We start from the raw sequence: 20,622 nt of genomic DNA, 5'->3' as shown, positions 1-20,622 counted from the left end.
CTCAGCTTTTAATATTTTGAATACACATGAATCTTTCCACAACTAAGGAGACAGTTCTGATAAAATAATCAATGTTAACAAATAGACGTGTCTTTTAAAAAATTTGCAAAGCTATTCGTGCTGTGAAACTGCATGTACATTCGTTTTGTACAAATGGGGGGCAAAATCGAATGGCATTAAGCTATTTTTCTCCAGGACAAATTATATTTGTTCATAAAAAATAAAACTGTGCTATAGTATTTTGCACTTATATCTGTGAATAGTTTCTGATTAGGTGTCATCTCATTTGCCTTCAGAAGACTTGTTAATCATCTATGTCCTTGATACCCAACATGCAACCCAAGGGTTGCATACAGCTCTTTGGTATATGTTATGCAGCCCACATACCTCAGAAATCTCTAGTGAGAACATGGATTAGGGTTTTAAGCATTGATGTCCACTAGCATCATGTTCCCGGATTCACATTGCCTTCTGCATCTTCCCAGCAAAAAAAGTAGCATGTCCACACTCTCTGACCCCTATTTCCTTTATTAGGTCTGCAGTTTCCGACAGTCCTCTCAAGCAGTACATATACTGAACATTATCTGAGGCCCTTTGATGATGTTTGCCTTTAGCTCATAAGTTGAAAATCACTGGTCTATGTAATACATTCCTTCCTTGTATGCTATATTGCAAAGGCCTTGACCTATTTATTGCTTTGAATTAATATGTTGAGCAAAAGCGCATGTCTTTGACGTCACGCTGTTATGCCCTTTTCAATACTAATAAAACACTTATGGATTTAAGAAAAAAAAATTATATTTTCTGTAATCACCAGCTCCATCTAATAGCCATAGTGCAGTATTTCTCTCATTTAACTTATTATGTATGACTTAAACATGTTCAGTCTGGAGAGAAAACAGCCTAGTAACATTTGATTTTGCTCCATTCACAAAAAAAAAATGTACATTTCACAAGACCCGTTTCCAATTACAGCCAAAGACAAATTTGTTGGTACCCTTCCATGAAAAAAGAACTCACAATTTTCTGTGACATAGCTTGACACTGAAATGTAATCTGCATGCATTATTTCTTTTTAAATAATAAAATAAGTGAACAGGGCATGGACAAAAATTATGGGGCTCTTCGCTAATCACTGCAAACATAAAAACAATATAAGTGCAGCGCTACAAACAATGTCCAAATACCAATTAAAATATGTATGCGATCGTCAATGATATGCGATCGTCAATTTGTTTTAAAAAACAATGGACAGTTCAGTGATGAGGAACTCGCAGGGAGTATAGGTGTAATCCAGTCCCAGAAATAGATAAATTGCCTGCTTACCAGAAGCGCAATTTCAATGCGCATGTACAGGTTTCATGTAGCCGGGATCCCATGTAGGCGCTGCTTGATAGTACCCGGATGGTCCGTGCTGGTCGGATCACACTGCTCCTTGGATCCACACAGAGAACCTAAAAATGCTGGGGCTGAGGTATGGGGACTCAGTGCCAGGTGTAAGGAGTAAAAATACTCATAGTGTAGTATGTTTAAAATATTTATTAAATCCAAAGCGTAAAACCATAAAAGTTACAAAACACATGCCTGCAGCCTGTAGCCAGTAAAGCAGTTTGAAAAAAATGTTCTAAACACTGACCAGTGAAAACCATGGGTGGGCCGCCGGACCTCCCGACCCGGCGGCGTAACGTCAAGGCGTGCAAAAGGCTCCTCCTAGACGCGTTTCGTGTCAATACACGTCTACTGTAGGGGTGATGCCATGCATGCCTGACGTCTGTTTGCCTCTTTATATGTTTCAAATTTCGCGCCAAACCGCGCTAGCGCCGCCTTGCTGATAATCGGCGATACTGCGCATGCGCGGGCGCCATTTTCCCGGAGTTTGGGAACCATAAAGATGGCCGCCGCGTGTCCCACTGCGCATGCGCGAACCGTCCGGTCGCCATTTTCTTGGTTGGATATGAACATCCAGCCGATCTCCAGTGCGCATGCGCGGACCGGGACGGCCGCCATTTTCTTGTGGATTGTCAAATGTGAAAGAGGGGACTGAAGCCAAATCACTAAGCAACCACATACAGGGAAACAGTCAGGAGACAGTCCCCTAGGTGTTTCTCGACTCTATACCCCACAAGAGGGACTTTAATTATACTCTATCGATTCTCAATCGGCTATGAAGCATGATGGGATCTGATCCTCTAATAACTATGTCCCTTGATATTGCAACACATGTGCATGAGACACGGGCGCCCATCTGTCAAAAAATCCACTATACGTATATATGTATCCCTATCCCAAATATAATAAATTAAATAATATAAAATGTACAATGCAAAAATAATGAAATAATCAATGTTCCTTAAGGTAAATCATACACATATGACATTCATATACAAAAAATGCATATATCATGAAGGTAGCAATAGTAATGCGTCCTATTAAAATGACGCACCAGAATTACCACCCATGGACCCACTATAATAAAAGCGGATTAATAAGGATATAACATATCAAAAACTTCAATACACGGAAAAGAAAATGTAAAAAAAGGGAAATAAAAGATGTTGGGATTGATTCAACAACCCACATAAACGCACGTGAAAACGAGCGAATATTTTGAAGACTCCTTTGTGGAGTAACCTAAAAGAGCCAGGACATGTGCTACAACTGCCCAGGTACAATAAAACGACTAAAGTAGCGCTAAAACCCTCATTACATAAACACATATGATAAACCATTATGCAAATACCAGGGACCATGGAAAGATAGGATAGAAACGACCAACCCATAAACTGTCGTGTGTGAGGTCAGTCAAAATATAAGCTTCAACTGTTGTCGATGAAGCAGTTTAGGTCCAGTTCTACGTTATGACTGACCTCACACACGACAGTTTATGGGTTGGTCGTTTCTATCCTAACGTGCGTTTATGTGGGTTGTTGAATCAATCCCAACATCTTTTATTTCCCTTTTTTTACATTTTCTTTTCCGTGTATTGAAGTTTTTGATATGTTATATCCTTATTAATCCGCTTTTATTATAGTGGGTCCATGGGTGGTAATTCTGGTGCGTCATTTTAATAGGACGCATTACTATTGCTACCTTCATGATATATGCATTTTTTGTATATGAATGTCATATGTGTATGATTTACCTTAAGGAACATTGATTATTTCATTATTTTTGCATTGTACATTTTATATAATTTAATTTATTATATTTGGGATAGGGATACATATATACGTATAGTGGATTTTTTGACAGATGGGCGCCCGTGTCTCATGCACATGTGTTGCAATATCAAGGGACATAGTTATTAGAGGATCAGATCCCATCATGCTTCATAGCCGATTGAGAATCGATAGAGTATAATTAAAGTCCCTCTTGTGGGGTATAGAGTTGAGAAACACCTAGGGGACTGTCTCCTGACTGTTTCCCTGTATGTGGTTGCTTAGTGATTTGGCTTCAGTCCCCTCTTTCACATTTGACAATCCACAAGAAAATGGCGGCCGTCCCGGTCCGCGCATGCGCACTGGAGATCGGCTGGATGTTCATATCCAACCAAGAAAATGGCGACCGGATGGTTCGCGCATGCGCAGTGGGACACGCGGCGGCCATCTTTATGGTTCCCAAACTCCGGGAAAATGGCGCCCGCGCATGCGCAGTAGCGCCGATTATCAGCAAGGCGGCGCTAGCGCGGTTTGGCGCGAAATTTGAAACATATAAAGAGGCAAACAGACGTCAGGCATGCATGGCATCACCCCTACAGTAGACGTGTATTGACACGAAACGCGTCTAGGAGGAGCCTTTTGCACGCCTTGACGTTACGCCGCCGGGTCAGGAGGTCCGGCGGCCCACCCATGGTTTTCACTGGTCAGTGTTTAGAACATTTTTTTCAAACTGCTTTACTGGCTACAGGCTGCAGGCATGTGTTTTGTAACTTTTATGGTTTTACGCTTTGGATTTAATAAATATTTTAAACATACTACACTATGAGTATTTTTACTCCTTACACCTGGCACTGAGTCCCCATACCTCAGCCCCAGCATTTTTAGGTTCTCTGTGTGGATCCAAGGAGCAGTGTGATCCGACCAGCACGGACCATCCGGGTACTATCAAGCAGCGCCTACATGGGATCCCGGCTACATGAAACCTGTACATGCGCATTGAAATTGCGCTTCTGGTAAGCAGGCAATTTATCTATTTCTGGGACTGGATTACACCTATACTCCCTGTGAGTTCCTCATCACTGAACTGTCCATTGTTTTTTAAAACAAATTGACGATCGCATATCATTGACGATCGCATACATATTTTAATTGGTATTTGGACATTGTTTGTAGCGCTGCACTTATATTGTTTTTATTTTGGTTGGAAGGGCTTGTAGTTCCTTTTTGTGCATTTGTCGCTCACTGGAGTGCGCTCACTTTTCTTTATTTTTATACAATCACTGCAAACAAGTGATTTTCTGTAGCTCCCAATATGACTTCTGCACCTGTTAACAGGTAGTGTGGCCCACTCTTCTTTACCAAATTTTTCTAGCTGTCTCGGGTGTGGGGGGGTGCCTCCTCCACACTGTGTTTCAGTTACTTCCATAGATTTTAAAGAAGATTCAGATCAGGGCTCAAAAAAGGTCACTTCAGAATACTTTAAAGGATAAGTTCACCTTTTTACCAAATATAATAAATGCACATTTTTGCAGGTAAAAAAATTGTGCATTTATTATATTTAGTTGCAGAAGTCTGTAAACCATTGTACCAGCGATCAGCAAATCCCTGATGCCATGCAGGTCTCTTGCAAATCTGTCAGTATATCTGCTTGCCGATACAAAAGGTATGGGCAAGCAGATACACTGACCGGTAGAATCAATGAAATACCACAACACTCCACAGCGCCGTGGTAGTTCAATGAGAACTACAAGCTGAAAGCCTCTAAGGCCGTCAGGACTTTTAGTTAATTCATTCACAGAACTCTGTGAATGAATGACGTGGCTGTGTGGGCGGAGCCCTGCACGGCTACGCTCTATTCAAAAAGTGACAGTTTGTATGGGGAACTTCTCCCTGCACTGCTGTCACAAGGGGGGGGGGGAGGGGGCAGCAGCTATAGCATTAGGAAAATGTTACATGTACCACCCTAAAAATAGGTGGAACACCAAACTTTGTTCCCAAAGGATAACTTTAAGATTTTGCTAGCCATTCTTGGTTGCTTTCAACTGTGTTTTGAGTCAATATCTAGTTGTAAGACCCATGTAAAACAAATCTTTCTGATGCTGGGCACTGCGTTTTCATTGATAGTCTTAAAATGTCACTGTGTGCTGCAAAGATTCATGGCACCCCATGCCAGATCCATCCCCAAAATATTACTTGCTGCTCCTAAATTTTATAGTAGGTATAGTGGTGTCTTTTTTAAAAGCTTAGTTTGTTATCTGTGATAACAGATCCTATATGATTTGCCCAACCCCCCCAAAAAAAAAGAAGCTGCAGTTTTGGCTCTGTCTAAACGATACCGTGGCTTGTCAAATTGCATTTTAGCAAATTCCAGCCTGGCTTTTTTATGTTTTTCTTACAACAGTGGAGACCTCCTCGGTCTTTTGTCTTTGAGTTCACGGTTGCTTAAAAAGCAATGGGATGATGTGATCAGACACTGATGTACCTCAACCTTGGAGTTCAATTCTTCTGTTCAATCTAGGGTCGATTTTCCCTTGAGGCTGCGCTACACACCCATTGACCTTAAACCTCTTAATAATATTTACAGCTGTAGTCACAGGAACATCACATTGCTTGTAGATGGTCTTATAGGCTTTACCTTTAAAATTTAGGTGTGTAATTGTCTTTCTAAACTCCAACTTTGCTTTATCTGGTGTGTGTTCAATTTGGCGCACATGATGATACCAAATAGCTGAGTGACTACTTTTCTAGAATTAAAGTGACTGACTGATTACATTATTGATTATTAAGATGTGTTTGATATTAATGACAGAAAACCACTAGTCTGAACTATCACTATAATCCAGTTATTTATATTCTTCTTAGGGGTGCCAACAAATCTGTTTAGGCTATTTTAGAATATGCATAAATTATTCTCTTTTGGCAGTTACTTTGCTTAGCTCTTTGTCATTCCAAAGGCCTGCAGGTATACATGAGTATTTCTTTTAATTGTATCACTTTTGTGGATGAATGGAGCTTTGTTTCAATGAGATGTAAGGATATCAACCAATGTGTCCACTGCTGTAATGTGCATGTATTGCAATAACTTTGTTCTTGTTTCGGGGAAGGGTTAAAACTTACTGCCTTGGAGATTCCTCATTTTAAATTGTCATCAGAACATCTGTCCCTCTATAAAATGTAGTATTTCCACTTCCTTTCTGTCTCGGTGACAATGGTCACAAGATAAATAAAAGAGTTATTATACAAAGCAGGAACATAGATCACAATAAAACTTACCCTTCCCTACTCAGTGTAAAACTGTGCATATGACCTTTTGGATTGCTTTTTAGCAGCAACCTGATGCAGATTTTAACAGTCAGAGGCGGCGTGTTGCTGGCAACCTCAAACAAATTAGTAACTATCTAGATTATTGTGCAATCTAGAAAAACTATACAAGTCAGGAACCAAAACAGAAAAATAATCAGTAATAAAATATTAAGTAATTTCATTTTTGGTTTACATAATAACCATTTAGAACTAGGTAGCTAAAAAATATATAGCACCCTAAATTTTTAAAATAGTACGTTAGTGACACATTTTACACTCCCACTAATTTTTGTTTGCACTTGAAGTCAAAACATAGATGTGAATTACAGCTTTCTCAGGAAAGGTATATGTCATCTTTTTCCCAGGGTTGATTCAAGTCTCAGGACATCAGAATCTCAAGTTACAACATGCCACACTAGTGATTCATGTTGGCATTATTTCTGTATGAAGACAAAAAGACCTCTTCAGTGGAAATGTCTAATTTACCACGGCAGAGCTACACATTTGATTCATGCCACATGCTCCTGAGCCTCGATACAAATAGTAATAGCCCTATGAAGAAAAGAAAGGGTGAAAATTAAACTTTGGATATGTAGATTAAAAAATACCTTACCTATATCTGTGTTCAATTACAGTGCTTGTCACAGCTGTTCAAGGACAGAAGGCAGCTACATTTTTGTGTTTAAGCCCGAGTTTAAATCAGCTAAATACACTCAGACTATCCAAATCAGACCTTTAGCCATGCAATCAGCATAGCTCATGCTCTCCACCGATTGAAGAGTTCTGGGTTTAACTCAACAGGGATTGGTGTGGGGGGGGGGGGAAATGTCAGACTCTGCAAAGCAATCATAACTTCCTCACAGAGGCTCCCTCTCACAGCTACTGATATAATTTTGTGACAACTCTTTAAGATAGGAATTCCATTGACTTCTGGCAAAATTTCCTCTTACTTCCTGTTGAAGCCTATGGCAGAACTGGACACTAGGCACAAACGCTTGGACCAGCCTTTAAGGGCCGTTACCCTCCCATAACTAGCCTACTCAGTTGTAGCAAGCAGAATAAAAAAATTATTATACATACCACAAGAGGGGAGGAAGCCGTAACCCCAATGGATAGAAAGGAATTTTGAGAGGCGTATAAAATGCAATTTGTACTATCACTTAGAAATACAGCACTTCATATTCATGAACCATGGAATGACCTCAAGCATTTCACCAACAGAAGGGTAGGCACTCCCCAATAATAACAGGCAAACCGGAGTCCAATAATCAGACTGGAGCTCACATGGCAAACAAAACCTTGTGACTGAAACTAGCAACCACTGATGCTTACACAACCACCTTATATGTTGTCTGACACAACCACTTTATGTAGTGTCTGATGATGAAAGGACCAAGAAGAACTCACTGTATAGAAAAAAGCATAGACAGGGTGCTGGAGTTAATAGAATCAAATAAATGCCATTTTACTAAATTCAGCACAGTTACACATTAAAATCTTGATGTCCAGCATGGAATAATAAAGAGGAAACAGTAGGCAGCAGATAGTAAACAGACAATGTGTAGATGAGCCGATCATGCAGCAGCAAAGGTGCTACCAGTGCCAAAAACAAGCTGAGACCTGGTGGACAGATCGGCAGCGTCTATGGCCACAGAGCAGACACAGCCATCTGTCAGATTCAGACAATATCTTATTTTGAGAGAGGGTTCTGGAAAGAGGGCTTAAACAAGTCTATAAGAAATGCCTATACACCCATCCTGTAGGTCCTTGGGTCCTACAGCGTACAGTGTTCTGACAACAAATTCATGGAAAGGATGGAAAGGATAATTTTATACCATTGGGGGATTCTAATTAAAAACGCTAAACTAGGACTCGTACGTTCAGAAATACCAAAATTTGTTTATAACAGGACACCCAACATTAAGAGTAAGATTAGTAAACTATCAGCCCCCATAAAGTCCACCTCTCACTCCCTAGCCACTGTATGTAACCTTACTGGGATGTATCAATGTAGGAAAATTTAGTGTAAAACGTGCTAGTTTGTGGACCATCAACAGAAGAACTTTAAAGATAGTACCAGTAAAATATATCATATCAGTTTATTTTACACCTATGCCACAGATTTTGTAATTTATTGTCTCACGTGCCCCTGTGGTCTCCTTCACATAGACCACAGATATATACTGTGCACTGCGGAGATCAATCCCAGATCTGTTAGGAGCTGCAGGGGTTTTTTGGATCCTCCCACCCAATGCTCCTCTTGGATTTTTAGCATGTGGTCTTGTGAACCATTTTGAAGAGTGCTACAGTGAGGAAAATAATTATTTGATCCCCTGCAGATTTTGCAAGTTTGATAACTTCATAGGTGTATTTTAAATGATCAAGACAGAATATCAACCAAAAATCCAGAAGAAACACAGGATAAAAATGTTATAAATTGAATTGCAGTTCAGTGAGTAAAGTAAGTATTTGATCCCCAAGGAAAACATGACTTAGTACTTGGTGGAGAAACCCCTTTTGGCAAGCACAGAGGTAAGACGTTTCTAGAAGTTGGTTATTAGGTTTGCACACATCTCAGGAGGGATTTTGGTCCACTTTTCTTTACAGATCTTTTCTAAACTCTTAAGGTTTTTTTGGCTGTTGCTTGCCAACTCAAAGTTTCAGCTTCTTCCATAAATTTTCTATAGGATTAAGGTCTGGAGACTGGCTAGGTCACTCCATTACCTTAATGTGCTTCTTCTTTTTTTTTATTTAAATATTTATTAAGTTTCCAGATAAAATACATATTCCATCATTTTCTCATAAAACATACAAAACTATGATTTATATCCCTTTCTATATCTATTTCCCCCCCCCCCCTCCCAACTAACACCCCCCCCGCATTTCTTCACATCTTTCCTACAAAAGTAAGAGGTACTTTCACATATCACTCCCTAAAGCTTCATATATTTCATCTTAAGTACAAATTCTTCCCATTTTCTCCATTTCACATAGTATAACCCGATCTTGACTTCCTGCATATGATACAATTTGTCCATCCTACAAATCTGAATTCACTCTCTCTACCCAATCCTCTTCCATCGGCACCTCTGTCTTATGCCAAAACTTGGGTATCAAACCTTTTGCTGTATTTAGATAGTACCATATACCCAATTCCTTGTATTTGTTTACTGATAACTCTGTACTATGTAATAGACAAATCTCTGGATCCAATCCCATATTCATCTCAGAAATCATCCCAATTAAATGAACTATTCTCTTCCAAAATACTTGAATTTTTGGACACTCCCACCATATGTGATATAACATGCCTATCTTTCCACATCACCACCAACAACCCGGTGAGTTCTCCCCACTCATCTTATGTTCAACATTCAGTGTAATGTGCCATCTTATAAAACACTTAAAATTTATTTCCACCTCTCGCATACTTATATTCTCATGGAATAATCTATATATTTTCTTCTGTTTATCCTCTTCTATCACAACCCCCAGGTCTCTGTCCCATTTCGCTATATACATTGGCTTTGTGTTTGTGTCTAATTCAGTGAGAATCTTATAAATTTTAGCAGTGCCGTGTCTCCCATCTCCCCGTGATTCAAACAACCTCTCAAACAGATTCCAATCCTTCCTAGATCTCAAAGGTTTCGGAAGATTCCTAACAAAATGTTTTAATTGGTGATACCTCCACTCATCTATCTTAGTGAAAATTTCTCCTTTTTCCTTTTCCAAATCCTTAAGTGATCTCAACTTCCCCCCCACCATTATATCTCTCAACTGGACATCCTCCTTCTTAAACCATTTTCCTATAATCTCCTCCCTACCTGGAGGGAAAAACTCTGTGTTCCTCAGTGGTATTAATTGTGAATTAAAATCCCACTTCATGTGTTTGTGCAATATATCCCAGACCCTTAAAACATTTAAAGTATATAAACTTGTGCTATCTTTTAATCCTCTATATTGTGCTGGCACCTATATAATTTTACTCAAATTAGCTCCACTTAGTTCATTTTCAATTTTTACCCAACTTTTCCCATTTGGATTATGCGTCCAATCATAAATTCTCACTAAAACTACTGCTCTATGATATCTCTTAAAGTCTGGCACTCCCATTCCACCCTTCTCTTTATTTCTGCTTAACAATTCATAAGATATACCGTATTTTTCGCTCCATAAGACGCACCTGACCATAAGACGCACCTAGGTTTTAGAGGCAGAAAACAGGAAAAAAAATTCTGAACTAATGGACTGCAGACATAGTACAGGAGATGACCAGAGACTGCGGACACAGTACAGGAGATGACCAGAGACTGCGGACACGGTGCAGGAGATGACCAGAGACTGCGGACACGGTGCAGGAGATGACCAGAGACTGCGGACACGGTGCAGGGGATGACCAGAGACTGCGGACACAGTACAGGGATGACCAGAGACTGCGGACACAGTACAGGGATGACCAGAGACTGCGGACACAGTACAGGGATGACCAGAGACTGCAGACAGCACAGGGATGACCAGAGACTGCGGACAGCACAGGGATGACCAGAGACTGTGGATAGTACAGGGGATGACTGCTGACCTTTGGGGAGGTGGGGAGAGGGTACCTGAATTTGACCGATACCCGCTCCCACTTCCAATGAGTTGTTCTTTCATCTTACCTGTTCCTCTATCCAGCCGCGCGCTGTCTTCCCGGCTTCTGTAATGGCGCTTGGCATGACAGCCGGGTGCCCAGTGCGCATGAGCGAGAAGCACTTGCGCTTTGTGATTGGTCCGGCGGCTTCTGGGATCTGTCATGTGTCCCAGGTGCCGCCTTACCATTCACAAAAAGCACCGCTTCCTGCGCATGCACACTTGGCACCCGGCTGTCATGCCCACACTACAGAAGCCGGGAAGACCGCGCCGCTGGATAGAGGAACGGGTAAGATGAAAGAACAACTCCACGGAAGTGGGAGCGGGTATCTGTCAAATTCAGGTACCAGCTCCCCCCCCTCCCCAAAGGTCAGCAGTCATCTCTATAAGGTCCTGCTGTAGAGCTGAGCGGCCGGCCCCGTATTCTGACACGGCGGCAGTTGAAATACCGGACCGGCCGCTCCATATTCGCTCCATAAGACGCACTGACATTTTCCCCCCTTTTTTGGGGGGAAAAAACTGCGTCTTATGGTGCGAAAAATACGGTAATAGGTTATTTATTCTTCCATATATATCGTTATTTTTTTTAATTGCCTTGAAGAAAACCTCTGGGAGTTTAATTGGGACCATTTGAAATTTATATAGGATTTTGGGTACAATTACCATTTTGTATCAGATTTATGCATCCTATCCAAGACTGATTTCCTCCTCCCAATTTCTTTAGTTTCTCCTTAATCTCATTTAACAGTGAAATGTAATTTGCTTTGTACAAGTTCTTACATGAAACAGTGAGTTTTACCCCTAAATATTTTATATCTCTTTCCTTCCATATAAAGGGGAATTCATTTTGTATCCTTTCTTTTTCACTATTTGAAAGATTTATATTTAAAATCTCAGTTTTTTTGGGTTGATTTTCAAGTTTCATAGCTCCCCATATTCCTTCAATATCTTCATTAAATTTGGGAGTGTTATCCTGGGGTTTCCCAGGACTGGTCATCCGCAAAGGCAGCCACTTTATGTTCTGTTCCTCCTATCTGTATTCCCTTTATATCTATATTCTTCCTAATTGTTGACAATAAGGATTCTAATGACAAAACATACAACAATGGGGACAGAGGGCAGCCCTGTCTTGTTCCATTTGACATTCCAATAGACTCCGACCTCTCCCCATTTACCATAATAACTGCAGAGGGCTTCCTATACAACTTTCCTATCTACTCTCTCATTCTAACTCCCATTCCCAGGGCTTCCAGAATGTTCATCATGAAGCCCCAATCAACTCTGTCGAATGCCTTTTCGGCATCGATTGAGAGCACCACCACCAGAGTTTTTCCCTTCCTACTTTTCTAAATGAGCAACAAAGATCTTAACCCATTGTCTCTGCCCTCTCTCCCCAGTACAAATCCCACCTGATGTCCATGTATCCATTCGGGCATTAAATCTTTCAACCTGTTTGCTAAGACCTTTGCATATAACTTAGTATCTGTGTTCAATAGTGAGATTGGTCTATAACTAGAGCACTGAGAAGCAACTTTCCCTTCCTTTTGAATGAGCACCACATGAGCCTGAAAGGATTCTCACCTCATTTCCATCTCCCCACCCAGGGCATTCATATATATATCTTCAATTTAGGTATTAACAATTCACTGTATTTTTTATAGTACCTCACCATCTGGCCCTGGACTTTTCTCCGTCGTCTTACTTTTTAATGCTACTTTTATTTCTTCCTGCGTAATTTCTGAGCCAAGGGAATTCAATTGTGCTTCGCTTAATTTCAGTAGACCCACGTTTTTTAAATATATCCTTCTTTTTTCGATACTCACATTTCCAATATTATTTAAAGAGTCGTGGGAGGTAATATTATACAGCTTATTATAATATTCCTTAAACACCTTAGCAATCTCTTTAGTTGAATGAACCAGTTCTCCCTTGGAGTTTCTTATTTTTTCTATGAGGTGATTGTAGTCGTATTAGTGCACTTGCAACAGAAACAATTGAGTACTGTCTGTGATACTTTTTTATTTGCACTAACAAACAATTTTAAGGACAAGCTTTTGGGGAGTGTCCCCTTCTTCAGGTCAAGCAGTACTGATCACAAAGGGTTAGAAGAGATGTTTTGGAGTTGGAAGGAAAAAAAAAGGAGAACAGATAAGATAAGAAATATTCCAGCAACCACCAATACTGGCCTTCAGACAACCCCCCAACCTCAGAAATAAACTTAAAAGTAGGAAAAATCCTTCTGATGATGATGTCACAAATAATGGAAGCAAACCCTGCAATAAAATGTGCTGCAAACTGTGCAACCAAATCAATCCATCAAAAAGTGTCAGACACTCAAAAGGGATCTTTAATATCTCCAGATCATACAGCTGCACCTCCAGTAATGTTGTGTACCTTATCCAGTGCAGAAAATGTAACAAAGGATCCTATGTTGGCAAAACAGGACAGAAGTTACAAACAAGGATGAATTTGCACAGACATACCATCAAGGAACATAAAGAAGATGACTTTTGCACACCTGCGGGACACCATTTCGCACAACCAGACCACACAATGGGAGACGTCAATATTTTAGTTCTTAAAGGAAATTTCAAATTCATCCAGGAAAGAAAAACTTTTGAACTAAGAATGATAATTCTATTTGACACAAGAGAAAACGGCCTGAATTTGGACATGGGATTCCTCACTCATTATCCAACAGTTTTATCACCTCAATCATCACTGCCTCTGAGTGTAGTCTTCCCCCCTCCCCTCCCCAGACTTTGCTTTTGCTGTGTCTTATCTGTTCTCTTTTTTTTTTTTCCTTCCAACTCCAAAACATCTCTTCTAACCCTTTGTGATCAGTACTGCTTTGACCTGAAGAAGGGGACACTCCCCGAAAGCTTGTCCTTAAAATTATTTGTTAGTGCAAATAAAAAAGTATCACAGACAGTACTTTATTTTTTCTATATACCGTATTTTTCGCTCCATAAGACGCACCTGACCATAAGACGCACCTAGGTTTTAGAGGCGAAAAACAAGAAAAAAAAAATATTCTGAACCAATGGACTGCAGACACAGTACAGGGGATGACCAGAGACTGCGGACACAATACAGGAGATGACCAGAGACTGCGGACACAGTGCAGGGAATGACCAGAGACTGCGGACACAAGTACAGGGAATGACCAGAGACTGCGGACATAGTACAGGAGATGACCAGAGACTGCGGACATAGTACAGGAGATGACCAGAGACTGCGGACACAGTACAGGAGATGACCAGAGACTGCGGACACAGTACAGGAGATGACCAGAGACTGCGGACACAGTACAGGAGATGACCAGAGACTGCGGACACAGTACAGGAGATGACCAGAGACTGCGGACACAGTACAGGAGATGACCAGAGACTGCGGACACAGTACAGGAGATGACCAGAGACTGCGGACACAGTACAGGAGATGACCAGAGACTGCGGACACAGTACAGGAGATGACCAAAGACTGCGGACACAGTGCAGGGGATGACCAGAGACTGCAGACACAGTACAGGGGATGACCAGAGACTGCGGACACAGTGCAGGAGATGACCAGAGACTGCGGACACAGTACAGGGGATGACCAGAGACTGCAGACAGTGCAGGGGATGACCAGAGACTGCAGACAGTGCAGGGGATGACCAGAGACTGCAGACAGTGCAGGGGATGACCAGAGACTGTAGACATGCAGGGAATGACCAGAGACTGCTGACCTTTGAGGAGGGAGGGGGAGCGGGTACCTGAATTTGACAGGTACCCGCTCCCACTTCCGCGGAGTAGTCCTTCCCTCTTCTTCCCGGGCCGGCTTCTGTGACAGCCGGGTGCCCACTGCGCATGAGCGAGAAGCGCTGCGCTTTGTGAATGGCCCGGCGCCTTCTGGGACCTGTCATGTGTCCCAGAAGACACCAGATTATTCACAAAGCGCAGCACATGCGCAGTGGGCACCTGGCTGTCACAGAAGCCAGCGTGGGAAGACTGTGCAGCGCTGGAGCGAGGAACAGGTAAGGCCCTGCAGGAGAGAACAGCTGAGCGGCCGGCCCGGTATTCTGACATGGTGGCGGCAGAAATACCGGACCAGCAGCTTTATATTCGCTCCATAAGACGCACTGACATTTTCCCCCCTTTTTTTGGGGGAAAAAAGTGCGTCTTATGGAGCGAAAAATACGGTAATTCCTATTTTTCTTTTTCCTCAGGGCTCTCAAATACTTTCCTGGTCTATCTCCCCATCTGTACCTCTCAGTTAACAGTTTATTAAAGGCTCTTCTCTTCCATCAGAATCTCCAGTTCTTCTTTCTTTTTTATTACCTTCTGTCTTATCTCTTTTGTTATATTTTTATGTATCCGTTCCAATTCAAATATTTCCTTTAAAAGCCTACTAAGTTTCTCTGTTCTTTCCCTATTCTTTTTTGCCCCGATCGCAATCAATATTCCCCTTATATAAGCCTTATGGGACTCCCATACTTTAGCTACCGACACGTCTCCTGACTTGTTCTCCCGAAAAAAATCGCTCAATCTCTTCCCTAATCTTCTGATTGGTCTCCTTATCCAGGAGAAGAGCCTCATTCAACTTCCATCCTGAACCTCCTGTTAACTGCCGTCCCCACCCTAGTTTAATTGTAACAGGGGTATGGTCCGAAAAGGACATTGCTTCTATTTCTACTTTAACCACAAACTCAATAAGTTGATGATCTACCAATATATAATCCAATCTCGAATACATCTCGCGTGCATTTGAGAAGAAGGTATAGTCTCTTTCCTTCCCATATGTTATTCTCCAGATGTCCACCAGTTGGCACTCATGCATCACCTTTTTCAAAGTTCTCAGAGACCCACCTCCCTCTCTCTGCACAGAAGAGGTTGTATCCATTTGTGGATCCATACAGAAATTGAAGTCCCCAGCCAATATCAAGCGACCCTTTTTAAAGTCCATCAATTTTTTCAATATATCTTTCAAATATATCTCGGATCTCTTATTTGGGCAATAAATATTAGCTACTGTACACTCAATTTCTTGTAGTTTACCTTTTAAGAACAAAAATCTCCCCTCAGGGTCTATTTCTCTATCCTCCAACTCACACCTTATATTCTTTGCAAATCCTATTGCTACTCCCTTTGCTCTCTTAATAGGGGAGTCTTCGTAATACCATGTTGGATAATATCTACAATTCAGCTTAACGTTTGACTCTATCTCAAAATGTGTCTCCTGCAAAAAAACCACCGAAGATACTCTGTGTTCTAACGCCTTAAATAATCTAAATCTTTTCCCAGGACTTAATGTGCTTCTTCTTGAGACACTCCTTTGCCATGGTGGTATGTTTTGGGTCACTGTCATGCTGGAAGACCCATCTTCAGTGTTCTGGCTGAGGGAAGAAGGTTCTCATCCAAGATTTTACAATACATGGCCCCATAATGCAGCAAAGTCGACCTGTATCTTTAGCAAAGAAACCGCCCCAAAGCGTAATGTTCCCACCTCTGTGCGTGACTGCAGGGATGGTGTTCTTAGTGTCATAGTCAGTATTTTACTTCCTCCAAACACGGCGAGTCAAGTTAATGCTGCAGAGCTCAATTTTGGTCTCATGAGAACACGGCATTTTCTCCCAATCCTTCTCTGAATCATTTATATGTTAATTAGAAAACTTAAGTCGGGCTTGTACATGTGCCTTCTTGAGGAGGGCGCTTCAGGATTTCAATCCATGGCAGTATTGTGTTACAAAAGGTCTGTTTGGTGACTGTGGTCCCAACTGCCTTAAGATCATTCACAAGCTCCTCCCGTGTAGTTGTGGGCTGATCCCTCACTTTTCTCATGATCATCCTTACCCCATGAGGCAAAATCTTGCATGGAGCTCCAGACCAAAAGCGATTGATAATTATTTTTTATTTCTTCCATTTGCGAATAATCGTTCTAACAGTTGTCTCCTTCTCACCAAGCTTCTTGCTGGTGATCTTGTAGATCATTCCAGCCTTGTGCAGGTCTACAATCTTGTCCCTGATGTCCTTTGACAGCTCTTTCATATTGCTCATGATGGTGATGAGGTTTGAATAGAAGAAAGATTCTGTGGACAGGTGTAAGGAAAAATGTCTTATTAACTGTCATCCATTTTGTATAATGCCTCCATTTCTAGATGTGTGAAGAGTTAGTTTCACTTGTAACTTCTCTCTTGCTTTCTGAGAATAGTTTCCATTTCACTGTAACCGGAACTACTTTATATGGTATCTCTCAGCTCTTTGCAGTTTCTGTTCTTCACGTAACTATATTGACAAGAATGGAATGTTTCATTGGTTATCCTAAGATTAACCACTTCCCGACCGGCCGTTGTATATAAACGGCCGGACGGTGGCACTGCAGGGTCGGGTGGCAGTCTATAAACGGCCTCCCCGCACCCTGCTTGTGCGCGCTCCCACCACGATCCGGTGCCCGCTGTGTCCTCCGGACACAGTGAAACACCGATCGTCGGACGGGACCTCTGTACGAGGTCCCGATCATGTGATCACTGATTGGCCAATCAGTGATCACATGCAAAGTAGTAAGCAAGATGTCACTTCTGACATCATTGCTTACCATGTGTGAAATCTGAATGATCACAGAGGTCACATGGTACAAGGCTATTCACAAAAGCCTTGTTCCATGTGACAAGCTGTGACCAATCACAGCTCACTCAGTTCTTCTCAATGAGTGCAAGAATGCACACAGAGAGAAAGAGAAATGATTGCTTTTACATCCTATATGGGTGTAAAAGCAATCAGTGTAAAAAAAAAAAAAAAATCTTCATCACCCCTCACAAATAGTACAGTGTCACCATGGTGACACTGTACTGCTAGGGTGACAGTATGTAAAAAAAAAAACAATACAAAAAAATAAAATAAAAATGTAAAAAAAAATGTTTAAAAATTATAATTTTTGCTAATAAACTAATTTGGATTTTTTTTTTTACTAAAAAGATAACGGAATAAATTTTGGCTAAGATTTATGATGAAATATTATTTATTTGCAAAATTTTATTAAAAAAAACACCTTTTTTCAAATTTTTTGGACATTTCATTTACATAGCAAAAAAAATATAAATCCCAGGGGTGAATAAATACCACCAAAATAAAGCTTTATCAATCTCAAAAAAATGGTAAAAAATTCATTTGGGTACAGTGTTGCATGACCGCGCAATTGTCATTCAAAGTGTGATAGCGTTAAAGCTGAAAATTGCCCTGATCAGGAAGGGGGTAAAAGTGTCCGGTCTGGAAGTGGTTAAGCAAAACCTACTGAATTCTGTATAACAGTTCTTGTCATGCATTAAACTTTCAGAGATTAAGCTTGCACACTTCGGTTTCTGGAGCTTTATTTCTCTCAGGTTTGAGGGTGACAACGAGGACAGGGGCTACAGAAATAGGCTGATTCCTATCAACTGGTGTCAGAAGTGGACCTTGAAGGTCTGAGGTGAAAAAAAAATAAAAAATCCTCTCTTTTATGCAAAGCTGGATATACTTTTGTATAATTTGTCGGAGCAGATGGTGCAGGCTAAAGAGTGGAGATTTAAGTTACTGTGCTCTGGAGTGTAACCAGGCGCATATTTCAGCCAGTGAAAACCTGCTGTTTTCATATACTGTATCTTATAAAAATACTGTTATCACACATTCCTTACAAGTTAACCTAGACAATTTAGGATAATATTATTATTATACAGGAATTATATAGCGTCAACGGTTTGCTCAGCGCTTTACATTATAGTGGGAGACAATACAGTAACAATACAGTTCAATACAAGAGGGATTTGAGGGCCCTGCTCCTTAGAGCTTACAATCTAGGAGGGAAGGGTGAATGGTACAGTAGGTAGTCACTGTGGGGGATGTGGTTGGAAGAGTGGAGGATTCCAAAATTAGCAAAGAGCGGGATAGCCTTCCCTGAAGAAAAAAAGTTTTCAGTGATCACCGAAAAGCAAATAGAGTAGGTGATAGTCTGATAGATTGGGGTAGGGAGTTCCAGAGGATGGGTGACGCCCTGGAGAAGTCTTGGAGATGAGCGTGGGAGGAGGAGATAAGGGAGCTAGAGAGTAAGAGGTCTTGCGAGGAGCGGAGTGTACGGTTTGGGTGATATTTAGAGATAAGATCGGTTATGTAAATTGGGGCAGTGTTGTGAATGGCTTTATATGTCATTGTTAGAGTTTTGAATTTTATCCGTTGGGCAACTGGGAGCCAGTGGAGGGATTGGCAGAGAGGGGTGGCGGATACAGAATGGTTAGTGAGGTGGATGAGTCTGGCAGCAGCATTCATGATAGACTGGAGGGGGGATAGCCTGCGATGAGGTAGGCCAATGAGGAGGGAGTTACAGTAGTCGAGGCGTGATATGACAAGGGAGTGAATAAGTTGCTTAGTGGTTTCCGGGGTTAGGAACGGTCGTATCTTGGAAGTCTACATGATTGTGTCAGCGATTGGATCTGGGGCTGGAAGGACAGATGGGAGTCTAGGATTACACCTAGTACCCTGGCATGAGGGGATGGACTGAGGATGGTGTTAGCAATGTTTATGGTGAAGTCAGTGGGGGTGGAGCGGGCAAGGGGAATACTAAGAGCTCAGTTTTGGAAAGGTTGAGTTTGAGGAAGTGGAGTGACATCCAAGCCGATATGTCGCTTAGTAGGCTAGTGATGCGGGTGGAAACTGAAGGGGTGAGGTGAGGGGTAGACAGATAGATTTGCTTGTCATCACAATAGAGATGGTAATTAAAGCCGTGGGAGCTTATCAAGTGACAAAGGAAAGAGGGGTAGAGGATATATTGTCTTTCTTTCTTAGCAATATCACTTAACACTTTATGCGTTTAGTTTAAAAAGTTTAAAAATGTTTGGGTAGAGATCTCTCACCTTAGATATACCCTCTTTAACGCAAAACAGCTGTTGGGCACAGCAATAAATATTACAGTGTCAGTAATTATTCTCTGAAGAGGAGCGGCTGTAATGCCGACAAAGCCTTCTCAACAGTTCAGAAGTTTAACACTTAAAAGTACAGACCTTTTAATAAACCTATGCTGTAACAAAAATTACTACTTAACAGTTTCTTAACATATAGCAAATAAGCACTTATACTTCTAAAATGGCAAAAATAAACAAGGACTCTTGTGAATTCACAATTATACCTGCCTAGGCAATTTTTCCCCAGAGGTTTCCAAAACCTCTAAATTCCCTTTGAGGTCCAACCTCAAAGACTCCCTGAGAAATCCAACAATTTCAAATGGAAACTTTGACTACTATCCCTGGGTCTTAAAGGAGGACAATCCAGGTAAAACTAAGACTAGCTCAGCTAACCTGACCAGCCACAGCTTTAAGCCTATTTCCCAACACCACTTGATAGGAATAAGCCTATGTCTGTAGCCCCTGTCCTCGTTATTTTCACACTCAGGCCTGGGAGAAATAAAACTCCAGACACCGAAGTGTACAAGCTAAATCTCTGAAAGTTTAATGCATGACAAGAACGGTTAAACAGAACTCAGTAGGCATTGCTTAATCTTAGGATTACCAATGAAACATTTCATT

At 41.3% G+C, this 20,622-nt stretch overlaps 1 protein-coding gene across 4 annotated transcripts in view; it reads right to left on the bottom strand.

The window, feature by feature from the left end:
* LOC149451932 (cathepsin F-like) overlaps positions 1-20,622 on the bottom strand; it is a 492,728-nt gene that overhangs the window by 103,664 nt on the left and 368,442 nt on the right. For 2 of the 4 annotated variants that reach the window (XM_089689958.1, XM_089689961.1), the window contains one exon: positions 6,623-7,013. The exons of the other annotated variants lie outside the window; for them this stretch is intronic. In XM_089689958.1, the coding sequence (XP_089546084.1) occupies positions 6,939-7,013 (75 nt within the window). In that variant the 3' untranslated portion in view covers positions 6,623-6,938. Of the gene's footprint in view, positions 1-6,622; positions 7,014-20,622 lie in introns of those variants that run through there. 4 annotated transcript variants of the gene reach the window in all.

Source organism: Staurois parvus, unplaced genomic scaffold (genome assembly GCF_062004578.1).
Source record: "Staurois parvus isolate SC_StPar_1 unplaced genomic scaffold, SC_StPar_1.0 ptg000505l, whole genome shotgun sequence".
In the NCBI taxonomy this organism is placed as follows: domain Eukaryota; kingdom Metazoa; phylum Chordata; class Amphibia; order Anura; family Ranidae; genus Staurois; species Staurois parvus.
The sequence above is the reverse complement of the archived record's forward strand: the minus strand, read 5'-3'. Positions and strand labels throughout refer to the sequence as shown.